The sequence below is a fragment of the Dromaius novaehollandiae genome, chromosome 12 (genome assembly GCF_036370855.1).
Source record: "Dromaius novaehollandiae isolate bDroNov1 chromosome 12, bDroNov1.hap1, whole genome shotgun sequence".
Classification (NCBI taxonomy): domain Eukaryota; kingdom Metazoa; phylum Chordata; class Aves; order Casuariiformes; family Dromaiidae; genus Dromaius; species Dromaius novaehollandiae.
Genome location: NC_088109.1, coordinates 26,510,644 through 26,527,128, shown reverse-complemented (window position 1 = coordinate 26,527,128; position 16,485 = coordinate 26,510,644). Strand labels below are relative to the sequence as shown.

The following is a 16,485-nucleotide window of genomic DNA, read 5'->3' as shown; positions in this document are numbered from 1 at the left end:
GGGTCGTCACGTGGCCGGAGGCGCCTGCGGAATGGCGGCACCGGAAGTGGGGGAGCGGGCGGGCCCTGCGCTCCTCCCCGCGCTCCGGTGGCGGCGGGACGTCGCCGGGGGTGGTGATGTCACCAGGCGGTGACGTCACGCGGGTGGCGGCGGGAACGCGGCAGGAGCCGCGATGGAGGCGGCGCGCCCCGGCCCCGGCGCCGAGCGGGGCCCCTCGAGCGAAGCCGCGGCTGCGGCGGGCGGCGGCGCCCCGCGCGGGTGGGAGAGGCTCGTGAAGCAGCGGCGGTCCGGAAAAACAGCGGGGAAATACGATGTTTATTTTGTCAGGTAACGCTGAGAGTGTGTCCCGTCAGGCAGGGCCCACCGGCGGTGAGGTCCCTCCCGCAGGCTGCTGCTGTGCCCGCTGAAGTCAGCGCTGAGCTCTTCTCAAGTTCAGGCAAAACACCTCTTTGATCCCCCTTCGTATTAATAAATGTATATGCTCGTAAATAAAAACGTGTGTGTGCTATATACAGAGCTCATGAAATGCTTAATATGTATAATATAGCTGTAAATTATTCGCATAAACTTTTGATCAAGTCTCAGAAAGTTGTCCAGACGTCGTCCTGTCAACTGTTTCATGTTGTGGTTTTTTAAATACAAGGTAGTTTGTAAATGAAGAGTAAGAGGGTGAAAAAGCCATTACTAATCATTTACTTTTCTTTCATACTACAGTCCTGAAGGACATAAACTAAGATCAAAAAGTGCACTCGTGGATTATTTTCGTAAAACTGGGGAGACAACTCTAAAAGCAGAAGATTTTGATTTTACTGCACCGTCTCAGAGCAGTAGCCGTTCAAGGGCCAAAAGATGCAGCACAAAAGCTGTGAGAACTGTTTTAGAGAAAGAGGATGGTCAGAGTCAAGTGCAAGACCTTAGCGTACAAAATGATGAAGAAGATAAAATTCATAAGGTTCAAACTGGAAATGAACAACTGGAAGATGTTTCTGGTACAACCACCTGCAGTAGTAAAGATTTGATCGTGAAAGAAATAACACCAGAGGACTGTTTGAAAGGCAAAAAAAAGGGGGCAGTTGAGAAAAATGTTCAGAGTAAGAGAACGAGAAAGAGCTCAGAAAAGAAAAATCCAGATAATACCCAAACCAAAAGACAGAGAAAAGTATGTAATAAACAGGAAACTGAGTGCATTCAAAACAAGAAATTCTGTAGAAAGAAGGCCGTATGTGTCTCTAACGGTCAAGGGATAGATGACCAGAACACAGACCCTGTGGATGCAGAAAAAAGAAAAACTCTTTTAACAGAGGAATTACTGATTTCTGGATCACAGTCAGAAATACAGCTAGGATCAGTCACAGCTCACTTGGAAAAGGAGTTGAAGAGCGTAGCTGAGCTGGAGTGTGTAGAGAAAGGTTTTAACGAAGCATCTTCTGCAAAATCTGAGGAGAAGACTGATGAATTTGAAATAAAGAAAGAGACAGATCAAGTAAATCCAGATAACCAGAATTTTGAATCCAGCACTGAAACAGATGCTAACATTTTGCAGCCTTGTGACAAGAAAATCTTCACAGAAGTTAAAATGCTGCAAGGTATATATGTATTTTTGAGTAGAGTGTTATTCTAACTCTCTGCCAGGGGTTTTCCTGAGCTTTAGCAGAAAAAGTGTTCTGTTTCAGATCGAGCTGCTTTGTGCTTGGACATACTTCATCCATCCAAATGAAGAAGATCTGTATGTGCTCCTATGGGAATCTCATTTCTTTATCCTGCAGCATTTAACTTCATGTAGATTTATTCGCAACTGGAACTTACTCTGTTGGTCTCTTCAGCTTTATGATATAATAATGATCATGACCTTCCTTGCATTAGGTCTTCTAATGCTGCTGCACCATCGCTCAGTTTCTGATTCATGAAACAGCCTAGTTTTAGCTTGTTTCTTATGGGAGTTTGTGGAGAACATTTAAACCTTGACTGTAGCTGAACATGTTTCCTCAGGCTGTTGCAAAGTAATGGTTTCTCTTACAAAGATACTTCGTAGCACTGAAATACAGGAGTACTGGGGTGAATCCAAAGTGTATTTACATTCTACCCACCTACTAAAAATCCTTGTATTCCCATCACAACATAAAGAGAAAATAGTATATGAAACCTAAAAGCAAAATATTTTGGTTTTTTTTCTTTTTAATTGTGACAGAAATAATGCTAAAGTATTATTTCTTTACAGAAGAATCTATTCCACGAACACAGGTGGAAAGGAGGAAAACGAGTCCGTATTTTTCAAGTAAATACTGTAAAGAAGGTATAATATTCTTTAGGGAAAGAAATTCTGTTTTATGCAGGGAGGAATATGATGGCTCAAGACCAAGTAATGTTACAGCAAATTTCTTGCAGTTTTAGGCTGGCTCAAGTATAGCCATGCTCTGTGACATCAGAGAGCTAGGCTTAGTGCACAAGTGCTGATCTTGTCCCATTTTAGACCATGGTGGTTTGTATCTTGCAAACAGCCATTATGTCTAATATAAATGAATCGGCAGCTCTTTCAGCAACTGTAAGAGGATGGATTAAGTGGGCTTTGGGAAGGTTCTTCACAGACCACTGAGGTGGTTTTCTGTCAAGGGGAAACCCTATACTCTGTGGCAACTGCTCTGTACTTCAAAAAGAAGGTGAAGATAGCTGTGAAGGGGCCCCCTTCTCTGAAAATATGTATACCATTGAAACACAGTGCCACAGATATAGGCAGCCTTCACTCTTACTGTAGACTGTGCCAGGGACACACAGTCCCTTGCAGTTTTGTAAAAGAGAGCGAGTGAATTGTCAATGCTGCATCCACATACAGTGCCCCCAGAAAGATGAATCTGCTCTGAAAGTTCTTCTTTTTTCTAATTATTTTCTTTTAAATAGATTAATCCATCCTTTACTGCCCAATAACTTTTCCCACATTGCCTTTGTGTACAGCTCCAAGCCCACCTAGAAGGAAGGCCTTCAGAAAATGGACTCCTCCACGTTCTCCTTTTAACTTGGTCCAAGAAACTCTTTTCCATGATCCATGGAAACTCCTCATTGCAACCATATTTCTCAATAAGACTTCAGGTAAACAGTAATACAATTTTGTGTTGTGTAAATGTTGGGGTGCTGTTGTCATAAGGTCAGAACAGCTGCCAAAATTTTTATGGCATTAATGAAAGATGAAATGCATTTTAGCTTGTGTTAATGTAAAAAAAAAATAATAATTTGTAAATCCTAAGTCAGCAAAAGTTCACTTCCAAAAACACACATAGATAATCACAAAAGAGGATTACCTGCACAGTCTTCTGTTCACAGTGATTTCTTTGGCTAGGTAAGATGGCAATTCCTGTGCTCTGGGAGTTCCTTAAGAAATATCCTTCTCCTGAAATAACAAGAACTGCAGACTGGAAAGAAATGTCAGAGCTGCTCAGACCTCTCGGCCTCTATGAACTCAGAGCGAAAACTATAATCAAGTTTTCAGGTAGATTTTCCTTAGTACGGTCGTAGAATGGTCTAAATTATATTAGCGAAGAAACAGCATTTTTTTAAAAAAGTGCTTTGTGGCCTTTTCCTTCAGTTTGGCAAATATTGGTGTTTTATTTCATGCAGCTTTGGGATACATTGGTCTTATGTGTGTAAAGCTGTCCATACTATTGCCTTAACTGAGAATAAAATAACAAACAGTTCTGCAAGAGACTTTCATTTAGGAGAATTCTTTGAGTGGAAAAAGTTAATTAATGTCTCCAAGACTGGTTTAGCATTTTCTAACACTATGGTAGGATGGCTCTGCGTTGGTTCATGTCAGATGACCTCTGGAAGTCCCTTCCAGTGTAAATTTTTCTATGAGTCTATGATACTTTCTGTACTTCATACTTAAAATAAAAGCATTAAAGCATTGCTCTGGGGATTCTGAGGAGAGAGATTTATTTAAAATTCACCCACAGTGATTTGTTTGAAAGATGTTTTGTGACTCCACAGGGATTCTTCACCTACTTCAGCTAGGAAATATCTAAAACTTGCACTGTTTTTCCTTTAAAATGTTCAAAAATAGAGGTTTGGGACAATAACAGAGAATCGGGATTTTGTCTAGACTTGCTTTCTGTGGTCCACTTGTCTGTACGTAGTGAAGTATGTGACTATATGTTCTAGATGAGTATCTGACCAAGCAGTGGAGGTACCCCATTGAGCTGCATGGAATTGGAAAATACGGAAACGACTCTTACAGAATCTTCTGTGTCAATGAATGGAAAGAGGTATGTGATGCTGCCATTCTTGCAGGGCTTGATCCAGAACATGCTCAAAGCAGTGGCAGTCTGTCCTTCGGCTTTGTTGGACTTCTACAGACGTAATCACTTGGATTAAACAAAATTATAGCAAATTTTTGTCTTCAATTAATTGAATTTACAGAATGTGCCTTTTAAGAGTCTGATCCTGTAAATCAAGGCTCACATCACCTTGATTTTTCTGTAATTTTCTATTTTTCACTGTTTTTTTAATTATTTCCTTAATGTGGGGGTGAGATGTTCTTCCCTACTCTAGCTAAGAATTGGGTTCCTTATATTTAATGTCAGCAAGAGCCTGTCATTCCCTCTGAGATCTGATTTCACTGGATCCTCACTATGCATCGTTCCTTTCATTGCAGAAAGGAAGCATCATTGCTAGTTGATGAAGGCTGTCCAAACATTATATTCTTTAGTTTATGTATGCAGAGACTTACCAGTGTAATGTGTTGCATCATATTTCGCTAATACCTGTGAGGTTTAAAAAGATTCTGAGCTGGGAGGGGAAATGTCTTAGGTATATGCTTTAGAACTGTAAAGTATTTTAAGTGAAGACATTTTAGTAAATGTTAAATGCTTTAATTATGTTTTAGGTGCAGCCACAGGATCACAAGTTAAACATATATCATTCATGGCTCTGGGAAAATCATGAGAAATTAAGTATAGATTGAAAGAAAACAGATAATACAACCTCATCTTGTAGTATTTACCAATTTGCTATCTGTATGAAGTGGATATTCTTAAAGTGTTGTTCTGATCATCAAGTTCTTAATCTAATTATTTGTGTATCATCAAACTCAGGTAATCATTGTAATAAAATGACTCTTCAAAGCTTTGCATTTTAAATAAATGTATCTAAATTTTTGTAGTGTCTGTTCTTTTAAAGCTGTACACACTTAACTCTGAATCTTGTCACAGTTATAATGGATTATAGGCAACATCACACTTCCTAGCCAAAGAAAGAACTTTAAGTGTTTATTTTGTATTTGTTTTGTTAAAAACAAGTTGCTTTATCACACACAATTTATTGTTCTGTTTTCCATTGTGAAATGTGACAGATTTTTGGTTCCTTCTGATTGAGTTGTGACTACATGACTCCATTGGAATAAAAATGAGAAAGCAGGCCCTGTGTTTATGCTGCAGTGAGTCAAAATGACGGTTGCCGTCTTTTTTCAAAGATGTCTTTTGTAGTAATCATCTCTCTGAACCTCTGGTGTGCTTTAAGGTCAGTGTTTCTGAAAGCACCTTTACCATTATATACAGTGATCAGCAAGCGTGAAGAGAGCGTGCAAATGTTGCACACAGAGTGGATCAGGGCCGTGTGGGTGAACGCAGGGAAGCTAGGATCGAGCGTATACATCAGCTGCTGTATTAAAAAAGATCACTCCTGCTTTAATCTGTCTCAGGTGAGCACTGAAGCCGTTTTAGAGAGAAATAAATGACTAGGGTTTAACGCTGCTCTCCCGAGCTGGCTGTGGATGCTTTGGACAGCCCCCCGTTAGCACGGTTCCCCACGCGCGGCCGGGTGTGGTGACCCCCGGCTGCGACTCGCACCGCCTTTGCGGGTGTACGTGAAGGTGGGCGCCTCTGGCAGCAGCTGGCGGGCAGCAGCACCAGCGCGGACGCACGGCGGCTGCCATCAGCCCCCAGCAGCGCCCGCTCCGCCCTCAGCGGCGGCAACCCAAGCAAATGGCGACGCCAGCGCCCGCCGCGCCCGCCAGCGCCGCGCTGCGCCCAATCAGCGCCGCGTTGCCATGGCTCCCGCGGCAACGCGGCCCGCGCGCCGCGACAGGTGCCATGTTGGGGCAGGGGCAGGGGCAGGGGTATTGGCAGGGATATTGGTATTAGTACTAGTACTAGTACTAGTATTAGTATTGGTATTGGCAGGGGCCGGGCCATCAGGCTGGTCCCCCCCCGCCTGGTTTCCTTGTGGGCTGAGCAAGGGGAAGGAAGCAGCTGAGGGAGGCCGTGTGCTGCACAGGGAAGGGGGGCTGTTAATGTAGCGTGCCCCCGTATGGGGGGACCCCCCTTTATGGGGGTTTTGCCTCCGCAGTGAAAAGAAGGCAGGAGACCGTGCTAAAATGGCGTTGTTCTCAGAGGAAACCTGCTGAGGGGATCGCTTACTTGTCTGCAAATATTCCACAGCTGCTGGCACCTCTGTTAATCCTTGTAAAATAATGAGACGAGGAAAAAGTCATTTTATCTCAGCTGGCTGTTAGCAGCAGCTTATGTCAGCAGGATACTCTTCTTTGTGCTGCCTTGAGACGTGCTTTCAGGTCCAAGCCGGCGATGTTAACTGCAAAGAGGCATTAGTCACACTCCTGTCAAAACACTGCTAACTCCTTTTTATTGCTTCGTGGATTATTTCGCTTTAGCTTAGACAGATCTTATGAAATTTTAGTCTACTTTTTTTTCTCCTCTAGGATCAAAGTCAGATCTGCAGAGAAATCGATCCAGCTGAGCTTGATGCTAGATCTTGTAATAAGTGCATCTGTTGTCACTTAAAGTACCAGCATGATGAGCAAGGATTTAATTGACGATTTGACTGATGTCAGGCCAGAACTGGTCTTGGGGCACTGTTTCAAACACCACCGGCTGAGAAATATGTATCCACGTTTTTTCTTTAAGTTGAAAGCAAGTAGGTTTGGGCCACCCAAATCCAGACGTCGCATTATTTTTGCTCCACCTATGGCAGGACCGGCTTCTCCCTTTTCCCAGCCAACTCCGATCCCGGATTTCTGTCACTCAGCCGTCTCGCAGCCGCCCCAGGAGAGAGAAGATAGCCTCTGGCCTCCAAAGATCACCTCCGATACAGAAGAAGATCTGCAAAAGCTGGAGGCTTGGATTACAGAAAGGAAGCAATTCCGATCTCAGCTGGAAAGCCTTGTGGATGTGGAAAGATGGCTGATGCAAAAACCTTCCCACAGTGATCAAGAAGAAAGAGTCTGGGAAAGAATAAAGGCATGCAGAGCAGACAGGAAGGCTAGAAGCAAGTTAGCTCTGAGCTGCAGCCCGGAGGTCAGTGTATGTTGCACTATTCTGCCCTGGGGTTAGTGCACCGCTGCAGACGTGCCCAGTGCATGAGGCACTGCGGCACGTTCACTGGACATGCATGGAAAATATCAGCTGGTGTCGAAGCAGCAGAGTTACGCTGCTTTACCCAGCTGATGTCAGAGCTACTGGCATGGTCATTCTGGACAGTGGTGATGTCACGGTTACTTTCCAATCTTTTTCAGGGCTCGCCACCGGAGAGCAGACGGCTGTGGCACAGGGGTAGCGCTCCCCTTATTCATGCGCCATACCCTCAGGCCCTTTTCACGCTGCACAACCTCCTGCACAAACACAATCTCAAGATGGTGGAGGTATTCAGGAAGGCTGGTATGGATAGGAAGAAAATCATGAGAGAAGACTTCATTAAAGTCATCAAGGAGGTATGTAGGGAACAGAAAAGTAATGAACGGCTGCAATTCTGTCTTATTTTCCTGTATGTAAACCCAGAGTGGTTTCAGCAGAGCAGATAGCAGAGCTTTGGCAAGGGGTATTTTCTCAGGGAATTGCTCCCACAGCCTGTGAAAAGCTTACCGGGAAAGGTGCCGGGAAACTGGATGTAACCTAGAGCGAGTCCCAGGAGGGAGGGAAACCCGCTGCCTCCAGGTCTAAGGACAGTCACTGCTCAGCCGTGCGGCTGACTGGATCCTGCCGTGCACCCCGAGCTGCCATCAGGTGTCCCAGTGTTGACACTTTGCACTGAGCTTGCCCTCTCCAGTCTCAAATATTTCCCATCGGACTGTGTTTTGGCACGCGTTTGCACAGCACCGCTCATGCAGAGCCTTGCTTCCCAGGGGCACAGCAGTGCAGAGCTGTGAGATCTGTCAGGATTTAGCGGTTCAGCTGTAGTCTGGTATGATAGTCTGCCCCGAAGGTCTTCTCAAAACCCAGAGGGCTAGGAATATTGGCATGTTAACAGCTGAGACCTCTGCAGAAAGCAGCAAAGGCCCAATAATGTTAATAATCTGGATAGGCCCAAGTAAACCTCACCAGGTTGTCTTTGTGCCCTGCCTACCTGCAAGCACAGCTGGAATAACAGCAAAGCTCATCCCTCCTGACTCTGTGGCAAGCCTCAGACTTTTTGTGATCACTATGTCATTTTGGCTTCTGTTACCAGACCAAAGTTCCCATAAGTGACAAGGATTTGGAAGATGTGATCATCTTCTTGACTTCTTCAAAACGGAGGAATTTCATAAGCAATGATGATCTGATTGAGTGTCAAGATCGGTGGCTGGAAATGATGCAAGGGAAATGCAGAGAGACCAAAACAGGTGAGAGGAAAACACTATGCTGGGAAAGCACCTCTATATCCTTACCAAAGTGTATGTAGAATATGGTTCCTCTAGATCACTGCCCTGTAGCAGAGTGGCCAGAAGGAGACTTCTGGGGAAAGGCTGAGGAATCCAGCAGATGTGCAATACTGTAGTCAGCCCAATTGCAGGAGAGAGATTATCTAATCTTTTGGGTTTGGCTTAAAATCAGAAGCCTGAGGTTTAACATCCTGTACAGGATTCTCTTAGTTAGCATTGATCATCCAGTTGATCAAAAACAGACCTTTCTCCAGCTGTCAGTGGCAGCTGGAAAACACAGATTCAGAAGAGCTGTTTTTTAAAACCTAGCCTAGACCTGAAGGCTTGTCACAGTACCTGTGTCATTTTAAGCTACAGTTTTCACATCTATGAGATAAGTGGCATTTTGCTGCCCTTGTATTGTACTCACTGTTTTGCAGATTAAAAATGTGTTGTAAGCAAACAAAACACTTCAGGAAACTGTAAACTAGAGATGGGGATAGTCTGTTATATTCACGTCAGGATCAAAAGCTGAAGGATGTTTCCATTCAAAGATCTGAGTCTGGGAGTTCCAGCTTGCATGAAAAGGCAAAACCCCTTTGTCTTGAATATTGATCAGTCCAGATGTTTCTCTCTGCTACTTTGTAACACAGTTTCTGAGCTTTTTGTTTGTTTTTGTAATGTATCATAGGTGTACAAGGTCAGTTCCCAAAAGCCACTTACAGAACTGCCACATGTTCAACTTCTGCTGGGGGCAAAGCCAAAGCAGTGAAGCCTCTTGTTCCTACCAAGCCTGAAACACAGCTAATACTGTTAGAAGTTCCCCCGATCAACATCGAGCCAGAACGCAGATATCTAACCTACGATGAAATGGAAGAGATTGGAAAGCAATTCAGAGACAGGAGGCGAAGGGAGAAGGTACTGTGTATGTGACAAGAGAACAGGCACACCTGTGCGTGCTGGCAAGTGCGGCATGCTTTAGAGGACAGTACAGCAGTAAAGAAAGGAGCAGGGGCCTTATTGTGAATATGAACTTTTTAACAGTCCCTTGACAACATAGTGCCTTGCAGCTGAGGTACTACAAACCCTCTGCAACAAAAGGTTTGGCTTCTGTACACTTTGGTGAGATAAATACTTTCTATGGGTAAATGGCAGAAAAAAGAAGGTGTTTGGTTGATGATGCAATTTTTATGTCTGGTGATGGAAGGTCTTTTTCTGATTGTCTAGTCTACCTGTCCACCCTACCATGATTTGCCCCTCAAGATGCTGATGGGCACTCTGTCCTGTTTAGTGTCAGTGTAAGATGGTCAAATGGAAATATAAAACTGATTCATTCACCCCAACATATTTTACATGGAGCATCTAGGTTTGGATGAGCTCTGGCAGAATCCAAGGCGACCTCCGCTTGCCTGGATGCCAGCATGCTGCCCCGCACTCACTGACAGCTGGCTTGCCAGAGCCTGTGGCTCCTGGACATGGTCAGAAAATAGAAGGTGACTGCAAGATTTGATTCATCTGAGGCACCTCCGTGCAGTGTGCTGCTCCTCTGATAGATACTCCAGGGAGTACCTGTCTGAGGAGCCAGCTTTGGAAGGGAGCTGCACCCACAGGTGGGTGCACCACAGAAGGTGCCTGGTCCCGTGGCAGGCTGCAGGGTCCTGTTTGCCTGCCCCTTGGAGATGTAGCCTTGCCTGTGGCTCCTCTGAAAGGAGTGCCTCACTGAGCCACCGTGGCGCAAACACACTTGCCCAGCAATGCTGATCAGGACCTCTCCTTTACTTGCAGTGCAAAGACACCCCGATAGAATGGAAAGAAAAATGTCGGCTGGTCAGATCTGGGGATAAATGTGTTGATGAGCACTGCCTGCCGTCGACTCTAGAGGGTGACGTGGGAGAACTGGTTGACCAGTATCGCAGGAATTGCTTCATGACCTATCTGAAGACTTTCAAGCTGTGCAAAGACTATAAAATTTGTCTCACCAAGCCAGTGCTGCAAAAAGGTAAAGCAGAGACCAACAGCTTGATGTGAATGCCCTAAATCTGACAGACTTGCATCTCTTCCTGAGCCGAGAAGCACAGCTCATGTATAAGGGCTGCTGGTGAGGCATGTCTGCAGACCGAGGCGGGCGGTGGGATGCTGCTGGTTAGGATCAGGAATACAGTCAGCAGGCCCAGGGCAGGGCCTGGGTTTCGGGAGCTAGGCTGCCACTGGGCTTCCTGGAGGATGGGGCAGAGGCAGAGGGCTCTAGTGTCTCCGTTAATTTGTCTTCCACTGCTATTGTACTGGTAAATCCCCGTTCCCAGAGCAGCCCCCGCTGCTGAGGAGACAGTCACCCTCAAAGCACAACCTGCCATGAGGTTGGGACACTGTTCTCCCCTCCCGTCACGGCGCAGCGAGGGCTGGCTGCTCCCTGAGGGCTGGGGAGCCGGGAGCCGTGCGTGGTACCACGGCCAGCAGGGCAGGGGCCTCACTGGCCAGTGCCCAGCCCCACAGCGCCCGAGCTGGCAGCCAGGCTCAGCCAGGAGTCCAGATCATCCAGCAAATTCATGGTGACAAGGCAGGTCCAATCTCAGGCCGGGCCGTCAGCCCATGGGTGAGGATCAGTGGGTCCATGGCCAGGCACAGGCAGGGCTGGAGACCAGCATCCCTGCGATGCAGCTCGGCCGGGACTGCGACCCCAGGCTGAGCTGAAACGGGGTCCTGGGGCCTGGCAGGGTGTCGGGGGCCCAGGTAAGGCTGAGCAGGGCCAAAAAGGGCTGTTGGTGCCCTCCGGGCCCTGACACCTTCCCCCTTCACATCATGGCTGTATCACCGCCTGGACAGAATTGAGACTGAAACGGAGATGACCTGGACCATGTGGGGAGGGACAACAGGCCTACAGTCCTGGGGCAGCTGGAGAATTTAAGTGGTCTTGGGTAAATGTATTCAGTGTTTGCTGCCCTTACACCATCGCTGTGTGGGACAAGCCATGACTCTTCTCTTTTCATTCTGCGCTTTGCCAACAGCCCTGCTGCACCCAGGAGACAAGATCATAAAAGAGGGAGAAGACATGCGGAAAATCAGGCAGCCTGGAGGGCCCTACACAGCACCTGCCCACGCGCTGTCAGCCGCGAGAGTGTGCAGGTCAAGAACTGCATCCAGAAAGCAGGCCAAAGAGACGCAGAACAGGTTTGTTCAAAGAGAGTTTAAGATCAGTCCGCTCCTGCTGCCCTGTTGTGTATCACTCCGCTGTGCTTGTTCCCCGCCGCATCTGAGGTGGTACCAATGTGTTGGAGTGAAATACCAGGATGCTGCAAGGGAGCAGCCAGTGACAATAATAAAGGGGAAGATTCTCTTCTCAGCTACACGGACACTTCCATATTTTAGCAAAGCCATCAGGTGCAGTGGCACTAGTGATGCCTGGCAGGAGCATTAAAGACTAGTTGGGTCTAGTTCTGTACTTCGAACCTGCAGAGAGCTGCAGAGGTGACAAAACTGCTTTCCTAAGAAGGTCCTTCTCAGAGTAACCCAACACTGAAATCCACTCAAAGAATATGTACTGTGAGAGAAAGAATCAAGCTTTACTGTCAGATCCTGAGTGAGCTTGCTCCTATTATACTGAAAACACTGGATTTCGATTGTTAAACCTAAACTGTTTGGATTGGTGAAGTTTTTAGAGAGAAAAAGCATAGCAAAGTAGAGCACAATCTTCTGTGTTTATCTCAGTTAAAGAGGGTTTAAAGAGCATTGAAGAGTTAAAGAGTGTAGAGGTACTATGGTGATGGGCAATGTAACAGCTCTTAAGATAGTTTTAGAAGTTGGCATTTCTTATGTAAATAATGTACAATAAGGACAGATATATCCGACTATGCAGCAAATATTTGGGTCTAAGACAAGGAAAGCTGAATTACAATTCCCTCTAAAAGGTCAAAGTCAAGTCTTGACTTGTGAAATGTAGGCAGGTTGAACATGCCGTTGAGAAAATACTTGGGATCAGCATCTCAATCTTTTCAAACAAAAGCATTCATCGCTCTAATCTCAGAAATATCAGAAAAGGGCATAGGCCTGGCAGAGCTTCCTGGAGCCTGGAAGCCCTGCTAGCTGGTTCCTGGCAGTCTCACTTTTGTCATTACTAGAAGGAGCAGTGAAACTACCCAGAAATTAATCTCTGTAAAACATATTATTATTCTCTCATCTTTTTTTTTCTTTTTCCAGGCAGCTCCAAAGGAATAAAATGCAGAAGTTTGCCCATGTGAGCAAGTCAAATGACAATAACTTCTGGCCAGGTCACCTTCTGGACAAGATACGCCTCTACCTACCTGCCGTGGAGCCTGGCAGAGCACACGCCTTGTTTAGCTACATTCGCTCAACCAAGCCTGTCTACCGCGGCATCTACAACCCCGACCGCAGCTGGCTCCTCAGCGAGCAGGGATACTTGACCTACGGAGATACTGCGTTCAGAAAGACCCGTTTCATCTGAGACTGCTCACACAGCAGCATGCGCTGTGAGCGCAGCTTTGTGAGCCGTCAGTCATCTCCGTGGTTCTGGGCTGTGCCCATGGAGGAAATAAAGGCATCAAACAGTATATATTGAAGCGAGGGGAGCTGGACTGGCAACAAAAGATGCTTCTCGACTGGGAGCTGTTCTGCTCATCCAGTAACAGGAGGCCGTTTTGTAAAGGGTGATGAGTTCCTGCTTCCTGGGCATAAATTAAGCGTAAGGGCTGTAGTTAAAGTGTGTGTGGGGAGCGGGTGGCGAAGGCCACCCCGTGTGACACCCAGCTGCCGTCCCTACCCATCCCTCGGGTGCCAGTTCCCGAGGTCGGGCCTGTCCAGCATGTGCGAGACGCATGGCACGGCTTGTCTGCGCGTCCCTGGCCTGGGTGGAGGCGGCTGCCGTGTCACTAACCCTCTATTTCAGTGGCAGGAGAGAAAACCAAGCTGATTCTTGCAACAAAGTGAAACTTAGATTTCCCCAAAGGTTAGGACGGGGGCATGTCTTTGGAGGTCCCCATGTCCCCAGGGGGACGTCTAGTGTCCTCAGAGAAGGTCCGGGGGGGGGGAAGGTCCCAGTGTCCTGTGTCCCTGGGGGGAGGTCCCAGTGTCCCAGGGGGGTCCCGTGTCCCCGCGGCTCCCGCTGTGGGCCGTGATGGCCCCATGGCCAGGCCGCCGCTGAGGCCGCCTGCGGCGCTACTAGCACCACCCCCACGGTCCCACAATGCCCCGCGCGGCCCTCCTAGCCGTGCCCTCCGCGGTCCCACAATGCCCCGCGCGGCCCTGCTAGCACCACCCCCGCGGTCCCACAATGCCCCGCGCGGCCCCAGAGTGCCTCGCGCGGCGCGGCCCCTCCTTCTCTCGGCGCGGCCTGCCGCGGACGGCGCCATCGCGGACCCGGTGAGTCGCCATCCGCCGCCATCCGCGCCCGGGGGCTGCCCCCGCCCCTCCGCGGGCACCAGCCCGCAGCCGGGGGCCTTCCTGGCGGCGGCGCCGGGCCGGGGCGGCAGAGGGGGCTTCGCGGGGGCCGGGCCTTCCCTTCCCCCGGGAGGAGACCGCGGGGAGCCGGCGCGCGGTGCCGCGGCGGGAGGGAAGGGGGGGGCGCGGAGGCGGCTGGGTGAGGCCGCGGCCCTCGGAGAGCTGCTCCGGACGGGGAGGGCGCGGCCGGGCGCTGCGGACCCGCCGCCGGTGGAGCGAAGCGGACCTGGAGAGCGTGGTTTAACGCCGAGGCGAGGCGCCGCGCTGCGAGCAGCCCCGGCGGCGACACCCGGGCGGTAAGGTCGCCTTTCGTCTCGAACGGGGGGTGCGGTTGCTGCCGGCCCGGCTGGCGGTGCTTTACCGGTCCGGTTATTCAGGACTGGAGCGGCTCTTGGGTTATTGCAGCAGGACAATAATGAGAATAAATGTATAAGAACATTGTTGTTGAACTTACGTGACTAACGTGTGACCTCCCAGGATCGCATCTGGAGAGCTGTCAGTACTCTTCCAGCTTCGGAAGCGGGAGGGAAAGGCACTGCAGAGGAATACCCATTCCCTTGCTAGCTTTAAAAGTGGCTAGTGAGTGGAAGATAGTCTGCTACAGGTATGATCGGAGTAACAGATCACCCTTTTGTTGTATTTCGCTTCTCACACTTGTTCTCTTTTTCTTAGACACCATGCCTGCCCTCAGACCTCTCGTGAAACCTAAAATTGTCAAAAAGAGGACCAAAAAGTTTATCCGTCATCAGTCTGATCGCTATGTCAAGATCAAGGTAAAAAGTCCTTTGAAATTAATCAGAAAATGAAAGGTGGTTGCTTTCAGGGTTTATATGATGAATTAGGGCATAAAGATCAAGCATTTGAAATGGGGGACCATGTTACAACAGCACGGCATGATGGATCTTTTGCGGGGATCTGGTTTGGGCTGGAGCTGTTACCTCAGTGCGGGCTTTCAGATGGGCTTGTTTTTATAACCGGCTATTAAAAACTTCTTGTATTTCTTCAGCGCAACTGGCGTAAACCAAGAGGTATCGACAACAGAGTTCGCAGGAGGTTCAAGGGTCAGATCTTGATGCCAAATATCGGTTATGGGAGCAATAAGAAGACAAAGCACATGCTGCCCACAGGATTCAGAAAGTTTCTGGTCCACAACGTCAAAGAACTTGAGGTGCTTATGATGAGTAACAAGTGAGTTCACAGATCTCTTGCATATTCCACTTACTCTCTGGGACCATTGCAGGGGGGGGGCCTGCCCCCGGCTTTGCCGCTGCGCTGCCATGGCTAGTGGACTAGTTCCCGTTTTAGTGGGATGGAAGAGGCAGTGTGGAGTCTTGAGGGGGCAGAAGACAGGGGTGGGGGGTGTTTGCTCTTAAGAACGGGAAGGTTTTGTGGTTTCCTTAGTGCTGCTGTGCTGCAGGGAGTGATGATCGGAGGCAGCGCAGTTGATGGGAAGCATACAAGTGACTTCCCGGGGGCTGGCAAACTCGGACATTTGGCTAACATGCTACGTTAAAATGGTGGTAACAGCAGTGTACATCTGTCTCGCTAAAATAGCGGTCAGAACTGTCGTTTCATATCTGTTAACACACAGGCCTAAATCTACTTGTAGCACTTGTTTCTTTCAAATGAAAGTGGTAAGAGCAGTAATTTGGGGGGGGGGGGGGAACCTTAAAAACCTTTTTTCATTTGCAAGAAAATGAGCAGAGGCGTAGAGCTGTTCTAAAGGCAAGTTGCTGCCTTCAAGTCAGAAAGGGTCAGGTATTAGAATACAAAGTGTGTGGCGTCTTTTCTGTGCAGTAAAACTTGCATGTTCTGCCGCTTCCGAGTACTGACACTAGGGCAGCTCCTGAGTGACTTGTCTGCTCTGCTGTCGGAGTCCTGCTTTGAGATAAGCTTGACGCTCTGTTTCTGGCAGGTCATACTGCGCGGAGATTGCTCACAACGTGTCTTCCAAGAACCGGAAGATAATTGTGGAGAGAGCAGCTCAGCTTGCTATCAAGATCACCAATCCAAATGCCAGATTACGCAGTGAGGAAAATGAATAAATGCCTTCTGCAGCTGGGATGTATTTAATAAAGAATAAAAATGAACTGCAGTGAATTGTTTTGAATCGCCAAAGGCAAAGACTGCTTTTGTGCCTGTTCTCAAAAGCAGGCTGCTACCCTGGTTGGGTACTTCTGTGCTGAAGAGGTCTGCAGGCAGCAGTACACCTCCAGCTGCAACCTCTCTTTTGTGCTGTCTAGCACTGGACTTAAAGCAGTGTACTTTGTTCCGTATCTCTTGCTCTGAGTCAGGTGTTTGTTTCCTTTTAGATACTCCTCCAAGTAACCTTAAGAAAGTAGGACTAGGGCTATAATCCCATGGTTGAGCCAACCTCAGAGACCGAAGTCTTAATAGAGCGTAAGAAAAAGTCAGCT

General features: G+C 47.9%; 3 protein-coding genes and 1 non-coding gene across 10 annotated transcripts; all 4 read left to right on the top strand.

Annotated features, from left to right (window-relative positions):
* The first annotated feature begins 35 nt into the window (after window positions 1-35).
* On the top strand, window positions 36-5,144 carry MBD4 (methyl-CpG binding domain 4, DNA glycosylase). 4 transcript variants are annotated; one of them, XM_064519256.1, is made up of 7 exons: window positions 38-327; window positions 715-1,586; window positions 2,219-2,275; window positions 2,950-3,084; window positions 3,332-3,481; window positions 4,150-4,253; window positions 4,874-5,144. In XM_064519256.1, the coding sequence occupies exons 1-7, from the start codon at window positions 173-175 to the stop codon at window positions 4,949-4,951; spliced, it is 1,551 nt and encodes a 516-aa protein (XP_064375326.1). In that variant the 5' UTR covers window positions 38-172; the 3' UTR covers window positions 4,952-5,144. The 4 variants fall into 4 exon arrangements, with proteins under 4 accessions (XP_025955440.2, XP_064375326.1, XP_025955437.2 ...); XM_026099652.2 differs by having other exon boundaries at window positions 2,219-2,293; XM_026099655.2 differs by lacking the exon at window positions 3,332-3,481 and having other exon boundaries at window positions 36-327; window positions 2,219-2,293.
* Window positions 5,145-5,288: 144 nt separating this feature from the next.
* Window positions 5,289-13,279, top strand: EFCAB12 (EF-hand calcium binding domain 12). Of its 3 annotated transcripts, none has more exons than XM_064519255.1 (8): window positions 5,289-5,505; window positions 6,704-7,298; window positions 7,517-7,711; window positions 8,446-8,599; window positions 9,309-9,535; window positions 10,403-10,616; window positions 11,623-11,785; window positions 12,812-13,279. In XM_064519255.1, the coding sequence occupies exons 2-8, from the start codon at window positions 6,795-6,797 to the stop codon at window positions 13,074-13,076; spliced, it is 1,722 nt and encodes a 573-aa protein (XP_064375325.1). In that variant the 5' UTR covers window positions 5,289-5,505; window positions 6,704-6,794; the 3' UTR covers window positions 13,077-13,279. The 3 variants fall into 3 exon arrangements, with proteins under 3 accessions (XP_064375325.1, XP_064375324.1, XP_025955436.2); XM_064519254.1 differs by lacking the exon at window positions 5,289-5,505 and adding an exon at window positions 5,949-6,072; XM_026099651.2 differs by lacking the exon at window positions 5,289-5,505 and having other exon boundaries at window positions 6,084-7,298.
* A 566-nt stretch (window positions 13,280-13,845) lies between these two features.
* Window positions 13,846-16,158, top strand: RPL32 (ribosomal protein L32). 2 transcript variants are annotated; one of them, XM_064519252.1, is made up of 4 exons: window positions 13,846-13,990; window positions 14,741-14,841; window positions 15,075-15,256; window positions 15,984-16,158. In XM_064519252.1, the coding sequence occupies exons 2-4, from the start codon at window positions 14,746-14,748 to the stop codon at window positions 16,111-16,113; spliced, it is 408 nt and encodes a 135-aa protein (XP_064375322.1). In that variant the 5' UTR covers window positions 13,846-13,990; window positions 14,741-14,745; the 3' UTR covers window positions 16,114-16,158. The 2 variants fall into 2 exon arrangements, with proteins under 2 accessions (XP_064375322.1, XP_025955442.1); XM_026099657.2 differs by lacking the exon at window positions 13,846-13,990 and adding an exon at window positions 14,232-14,364.
* Window positions 14,536-14,674, top strand: LOC112982937 (small nucleolar RNA SNORA7). The gene has a single exon (XR_003259110.1). It is a non-coding gene; the product is annotated as a small nucleolar RNA SNORA7 (small nucleolar RNA).
* Window positions 16,159-16,485: the final 327 nt, after the last annotated feature.

Excerpts from the sequence above, each read along its gene's own strand:
- MBD4 (XM_026099652.2), top strand. The coding sequence starts at position 173 with ATGGAGGCGGCGCGCCCCGGCCCCGGCGCCGAGCGGGGCCCCTCGAGC. Across the intron at positions 1,587-2,218 it reads AGAAGTTAAAATGCTGCAAG|AAGAATCTATTCCACGAACA; the intron begins GTATATATGTAT and ends ATTTCTTTACAG. Across the intron at positions 2,294-2,949 it reads AAGTAAATACTGTAAAGAAG|CTCCAAGCCCACCTAGAAGG; the intron begins GTATAATATTCT and ends CTTTGTGTACAG.
- EFCAB12 (XM_064519255.1), top strand. The coding sequence starts at position 6,795 with ATGATGAGCAAGGATTTAATTGACGATTTGACTGATGTCAGGCCAGAA. Across the intron at positions 7,299-7,516 it reads CTCTGAGCTGCAGCCCGGAG|GGCTCGCCACCGGAGAGCAG; the intron begins GTCAGTGTATGT and ends AATCTTTTTCAG. Across the intron at positions 11,786-12,811 it reads GCCAAAGAGACGCAGAACAG|GCAGCTCCAAAGGAATAAAA; the intron begins GTTTGTTCAAAG and ends TTCTTTTTCCAG.
- RPL32 (XM_064519252.1), top strand. The coding sequence starts at position 14,746 with ATGCCTGCCCTCAGACCTCTCGTGAAACCTAAAATTGTCAAAAAGAGG. Across the intron at positions 14,842-15,074 it reads ATCGCTATGTCAAGATCAAG|CGCAACTGGCGTAAACCAAG; the intron begins GTAAAAAGTCCT and ends GTATTTCTTCAG. Across the intron at positions 15,257-15,983 it reads GTGCTTATGATGAGTAACAA|GTCATACTGCGCGGAGATTG; the intron begins GTGAGTTCACAG and ends TGTTTCTGGCAG.